The sequence below is a fragment of the Triticum urartu genome, chromosome 4A (genome assembly GCF_056163025.1).
Source record: "Triticum urartu cultivar PI428250 chromosome 4A, HENAU_Tu73, whole genome shotgun sequence".
NCBI classification, from domain to species: Eukaryota; Viridiplantae; Streptophyta; class Magnoliopsida; order Poales; family Poaceae; genus Triticum; species Triticum urartu.
In genome coordinates, this window is record NC_141876.1 from 477573206 (window position 1) to 477579826 (window position 6621).

At 52.7% G+C, this 6621-nt stretch overlaps 1 protein-coding gene across 1 annotated transcript; it reads left to right on the forward strand.

Annotated features, from left to right (window-relative positions):
* The first annotated feature begins 1343 nt into the window (after positions 1-1343).
* On the forward strand, positions 1344-1697 carry LOC147976220 (uncharacterized). The gene has a single exon (XM_087520782.1). It carries the CDS (start codon positions 1344-1346, stop codon positions 1695-1697), a length of 354 nt encoding a protein of 117 aa, XP_087376908.1.
* Positions 1698-6621: the final 4924 nt, after the last annotated feature.

The following is a 6621-nucleotide window of genomic DNA, read 5'->3' on the forward strand; positions in this document are numbered from 1 at the left end:
AGCGCCGGCATGATCCTCCCCCACCACCCGGCCAACGTCCGGCTTCAGCCGACCCCCCCCCCCCCCCCCCCCCCGTGGTGCGGTCGCCAGCCGGCTGGGCCCGCGTGCCATCGACAACGCCGAGTGTTTGATGGTTTGTCCATTATGCTTCTACATGCAATGCGCGCGCCATCAAGCCGGAGGATTGGCTCCCCGACTACACCACCGCCATCGGCATCGTGGGCGACAACCACCATCTCACCGTAGGATACGCGCCGTTCATGCTCCGGGGTTCGGCCCGCACGTGGCTGAACAACCTGCCGGTGGCCAGCATCAACACGTGGGTTGACTTCGAGCAAGCCTTCGTACACAACTTCACCGAGACCTACAAGTGACATGGCCGCCCCAGCCAGCTCGCCATGTGCGTTCAAGGACCGACGGAGATTGGCTGCGAGTACCTCACACGCTGGACCGAGCTCCAGAATAGCTACGAGGGTGTTCACGAAGTCCAGGCCATCCACTACTTCGTCAACGGGTGTCGGGATGGCACCCTCCTCAAGCACAAGCTCTTGCGCTCCGAGCCGGCCACCATGGCCGTGCTCATGCTGACGGCGGACAAATACGCCAACGCCGAATCCGCCATGAAGATCCAGGTGGCGCTAGACGAAGCCGGCAAGGCAAAGCTTGTCCACCCTCCCAAGCCGGCTGGCGGAAGAAGCCGGCAGCAACACAATCAGCAGAACAACAAGCGCAAGGCCGACCAGCTGTCTCAGCGCTACGTCAACTGGCTCGTCACGGCCGCCGAACAGGCACCCGCGGTCGAGCCGGCTGCCAAACTCCGACAAACCGGCAAGATGGCATGGCAACCCGCCATGAGTTTCAAGAATATGCTCGACGCTCCGTGCAAACACCACAGCGGCACGAGGCCGTCCATGCACACACTTCGGCAGTGCGCTGTCACCAAGCGCATCATGCTGGGCGACATCCTGCATCCTCCGGCCCCGGTTCCAGGAGCGGGACAGCTACCTCCGCCTCCTCCCCCGCCTCCGGCTGGCAGCATGATGCGCGACGACGTCTACCCCGACCAAAGCGCAACCTACGTCATCTTCACTCGGTGACGAAAAGCATCGCAAGCGCTTGCTCCAGCAGGAGGTGAACACCGTCATCCCGGCCAAGCCAGAATACATGCACTGGTCGAAGCGCCCGGTCACCTGGACCTGGGAAGACCACCCGGCCGTCATGCCGAACCCGGGTGGCTACGCCCTCATCCTCAACCCCACCATCGTCGTGCCCCGACGCATGTGCTAGTTCTCCCGGACCTCATCGAGGGCGGCAGCAGCATCAACATCCTCTACCACGACACCATGACCAAGCTCAGCCTCGAGGCCAAAGACCTGGAGTCGACCCAGACGATCTTCCACAACATCATTCCCGGCCTCTCCTGCTCCCCGATCGGCAGGGTCCGGCTCGACGTCCTGTTCGGCACCAGCGACCACTTCCGACGCGAGCCGCTCTGGTTCAAGGTGGTGGATCTGTCCAGCGCGTATCATGTACTGTTGGGCCGGCCCGCGCTCGCCAAGTTCATGGCAGTCCCCCACTATGCTTATTTGAAGATGAAGTTGCCAGGTCCGAAAGGCCTCATCACCATCACCGATGATTACCGCAAGTCCGTGGAGTGTGCCCGAGATGGCGCCAACTGGCCGAGTCGCTCGTCATAGCCGAGGAGCGGCGCCAGCTCAACAGGATCATCGCCCTGCCCAGCGAGATGTTGGCTGTGCCGATTCCGGCAGAGGAGCCGGCCAACAAGGCTTCGTTCAAGCCCTCCAAGGAGACCAAGAAAGTGAAGCTGAACCCGGAAGATCCCAGCTGCAGCAAGTACGTTGTCGTGGGCACCCGCCTCAACAGCAAATATGAAGGCGAGCTCGTCGACTTCCTCCGTGAGAATCGGGATATCTTCGCATGGACCCAGAAGGACATGCCGCGTAACCCGAGGAAGTACGCCAATCACAAACTCCACGTCTGCAAGGACACCAAGCCTGTTCGCCAACCCCTACGTCGTTTCTTCGAGGAGAAGAGAAGAACCATCGGTAAAGAAGCCGCCAAGCTTTTGGCGGCTGGCTTCATCATGGAGTTGTTCCACCCCGAGTGGCTGGCTAACCCAGTCCTTGTCCTAAAGAAAAACAATACCTGGCGCATGTGTATCGACTACACCAGCCTGAACAAGGCCTGCCCCAAGGATCCATTCGCCCTCCCGCAGATCGATTAAGTCATCGACTCCACCGCCGCTTGTGAGCTCCTGTCCTTCCTGGATGCTTACTCCGGCTATCATCAGATAAAGCTGGACCTGGCCGACGCCCTGAAGACGTCCTTCATCACGCCCTTTGGGGCGTATTGCTACATCACAATGTCATTTGGCCTGAAGAACGCCAGTGCCACCTTCCAACGCTACATGCAGAAATGCTTGCTGCCGCAACTCGGCCACAACATCCACGTCTACGTGGACGACATCGTGGTGAAGACCAAGCAGCACCTCATGCTCCTTGACGACCTGAAGGAAACCTTTGCCAACCTGCACGAATATAGAGTCAAGATCAACCCGGAGAAATGCGTTTTCGGCGTCCCAGCCGGAAAGCTACTTGGTTTCCTCATCTCGGACCGCCAGCACGCGCATCGGAGACGAGCTCGCACAAGCTGGTTTTTATTTGTCCTACCTCACCGCCTGAGCCGACCGCAGACTGACTTAGGGCACATCTCTAACTGCGACCTCCAAATTACGCCATCCAATCGTACCCGCACACATTTTGACAACAACTCAATCAACCGGACGAAATTCGTGCAAACACGATGATATTTCATATAAACAATGACGAATTCATATAAATTACCGGATTTTCATATAAACATGACGGATTTCATTACATTTATAAATCAACTAAGAGGTGCTACTCCTGAACTGCACATGTATAATAATACCTAATCTAAATGGTCGCTCGCGGATCCCTTTGTCTTCCTCATGTTCGGTAGCGATCACCGGACCGTCGGGAGCCCTGGAGGTATATGCTTCAATGCAATGGATGGCTCGCTTCCCCACCTCTCAAGTGAGTGAAATCCTTTGCTGATGCCTAAGATGGAGTCGAAGGGGCTACTCTGCTTCCCTGTAGCCCATGCAGGGTCGATGAAGGTCCTCACAACAGAAGGACCCGGCAAGACATCTGTTGTGTACATTGGCGTTGCCTCAGCGGTGGCCTTCATGGGACCCAAGCGGTGGCGGCCTCCCTTGATGATGGCGGCTTTTGCGGAGGCGGTGGCCGCCGACTCGTCGCTCTCCACGCACTCGGCTTCTGTCTCTGCCTGCATGGCGCGGCCGCAGGCACGGAAGTCATGGCCATAGACAGGGGAGGCGCGGTACGAGGCATGTAAGGATCGAGAAGAGGGGTCCAGAGAGGGGTGATTAGACCCTTCACAAGTAAGAGTGGCCGTTTTTAAGTTCTTCAAGTTAAGGTGAAGTTTTAGCACAAGTTTAAGCATTCACAATACATTTCAAGCAAGCATGACAAGAGTATGTGCGACGGAAAGAGTAAAGCATGCTAATTGCAAGAAAGTAATGAGATGGGATTGGGGTGTGCAAACGCAATGAAGACACGGAGATTTTTGGCGTGGTTCCGATAGGTGGTGCTATCATACATCCACGTTGATGGAGACCTCAACCCACGAAGGGTAACGGTTGCGCGAGTCCATGGAGGGCTCCACCCACGAAGGGTCTACAAAGAAGCAACCTTGTCTATCCCATCATGGACATCGCCCACGAAGGACCTGCCTCACTCGGGTAGATCTTCACGAAGTAGGCGATCTCCTTTCCCTTACAAACTTGTTGGTTCAACTCCACAATCTTGTGGGAGGCTCCCAAGCGACACCTAACCAATCTAGGAGACACCACTCTCCAAAAGGTAATAGATGGTGTGTTGATGATGAACTCATTGCTCTTGTGCTTCAAATGATAGCCTTCCCTAACACTCAACTCTCTCTCTCATAGATTTGGATATGGTGGAAAGATGATTTGAGTGGAAAGCAACTTGGGGAAGGCTAGAAATCAGGATTCTTGTGGTAGGATTGGAATATTTTGATGTCAACACATGAGTAGGTGGTTCTCTCTCAGAATACTTATGATGGAAGTGTAGGCATGTTTTGATGGCTCTCTCACATATGGATAAGGGGGTGGAGGGCTATATATAGCCTCCACACAAAATTCAACCATTACACACATTTGACCCAACTCGGTCAGACCGAATAGATGAACTCGGTGAGACCGATTTAGTTCAAAATGTGAACGTTCGGAATCTTGGTGGGACCGACTGGAACAACTCGGTGGGACTGATGTGCTAGGGCTTAGGGCAAACATCAAATCGGTGGCACCGATTGCATCAACTCGGTGAGACCAAAGTGAAGCAATAAGGCAACAGACAAAATGTCAAGCCAACTCGGCGAGACCGATCGCTATTTCGGTGAGACCAAAATGATTGCAACAGGAAACAGAGAATTGGCAAGGCCATCTCGACGAGACCGAGATTCGTATCGGTGTGACCGAACTGTTAGAGTTTCTGGTAGTGGATATGTCATATAAACTCGGTGGCTTTGATGGAATGAATCGGTGGAGCCGAGTTGGAGTTTAGAATTTTGACATATTTGGAATGAGAAAGTGGTTGAGGGCTTTGGAGCAATATCACTAAGAATTTGAGCAAGCAAGCCATTAAGAAACACCTTATCCCCTTTTAATAGTATTGGCTTTCCTATGGACTCAATCTGACCTTGGATCACTAAAAAATGAAATGAAGAGTCTTGTGCTTTTGCCAATATGTGTCCTTAGCATTTACAAGGGGTTCCATATCCTCTTCTCCTTTCCACGCCATTGTTGAACTTGTCTGAAATACACTAGATAAAGGCATTAGTCCAACAAGAGATATGTTGACATTAATTACCAAAATCACCCAGGGGTCACTTGTGCTTTCAAGGCGACATTGTGGATGGCAGCGACGGTGCCCGTGCTCCCCGTCGTGCCGCTGTGGAGCAAGTCGCAGCTCCTCGATGAGCTGGCCGGGAGCGGCGAGTTGCTGAACCACCCGCCAGCTTGGGGTGGCAACTGGCTCCGTCGGGCGAGAGGCGAGGAAGGTGGATCAGCGAGCTGCATAGCTCGTATCTGCCGAGCTCGACGGGCCACCTAGCTGGCTTGTATGCCAGATAACTACTCTTCATAAGCCATTGTAAGAGTGGAGAAAATGGAGAAGGAGGGGATAGGAGAGCGGTGGAGGTGTGCGATTATTGGCCGGCGTTGGGCCTCGTTTAAATAGGAGATTAAATAGAGGGCGGACGGGAGGAGCTCGGCCGAAGTTGCGTTTAATGTCGACCCGGTCATGAACGAACGTGTGGCCGGAGTGGGTTTCTCGGTTTCCACGCGGGTTTCATGGAGGCGTTTGAATGCGGCAAGGAGGCGTGTTCACCCGGGCGTGCAGCGGGCGACGCCCTCGACCAGATCGTCTGACGTACGACACCTGCGTTTCTGCAAAGTAGAGAAGGGCAGTTTTTTGTAACAATGATTCTCATCTTGAAATTGTCATTAACCTTCTCCACGTTAGTCACTTCGCGCAAGAAGAAATCTCTGCTCATCTGGAAGCGGCGTCGAAAGAAACCTTCATGGTATGTAGGGTCTAGTGTGAAGTAGTTCGTGCACAGAAACCGTGTGTCAACAATCCTATCACGAGGAATAACTCTCTGGCCCTTTATGGAACCCTAGAAATTTATTCCATGGTCCTCTGCCTTCCACTACTGTAGGATGCTGCTAACGCGACACTATGATCAGAGACCCTTCGAGAAACTATGTGCGATGCAATAATCGCAAAAGGTGGTGTATGAAAACCGTCAAAAAAGGTGCAAGACGTTTGCGGTGGAGGATGCATCAAATATGGTTCTGATTTTAGTTGCGTGTGCGATGAAGGGCATATGGTCCAGTTCAATTCACTGTTTGCAATGAGGAGGAACAAAAGAAACGGGCAGCCAGATGAAGTCTTGTGCGATACACAGCATACGGTTCACTCGGATGAACTGTTTGTGATTAGGCAAAACAAAATAAACGGGCAGCCAGATGAAGGTGTGTGCGATATACAGCATACGGTTCACTCATATGAACTGTTTGTGATAAGGCAACACAAAAGAAATGGTCAGCCAGATCAAGGTGTGTGCGATATACAGCATGTGGTTCACTCGGATGAACTGTTTGCGTTGACACAAGAGAATAGAAACGGTTCAACTTAACAAGACGTGTGTGTTGTGCGATGGGATTGCATACAGGACAACAACATACACACACACACACACACACTTATAAGGACATGCTTGCATAACGAAATTAAACATCCACTTACATAGGTAGCTACTACAACGATGGCATTTGCACACACCAAAGTAAACTATTACATAGGTGGCTACTACACACATGATATTTCCACACACCAACAATAAAGTAATCTATATATTACATGCATCATTAACTAGCATAAACGATCATCTGATCATCATCTACTTCTTGTGATGCTTTCTCTGCTTGTGGCTCGATCCGGGCTCGTCGATTTTGGTAACGAGGCACTTCCT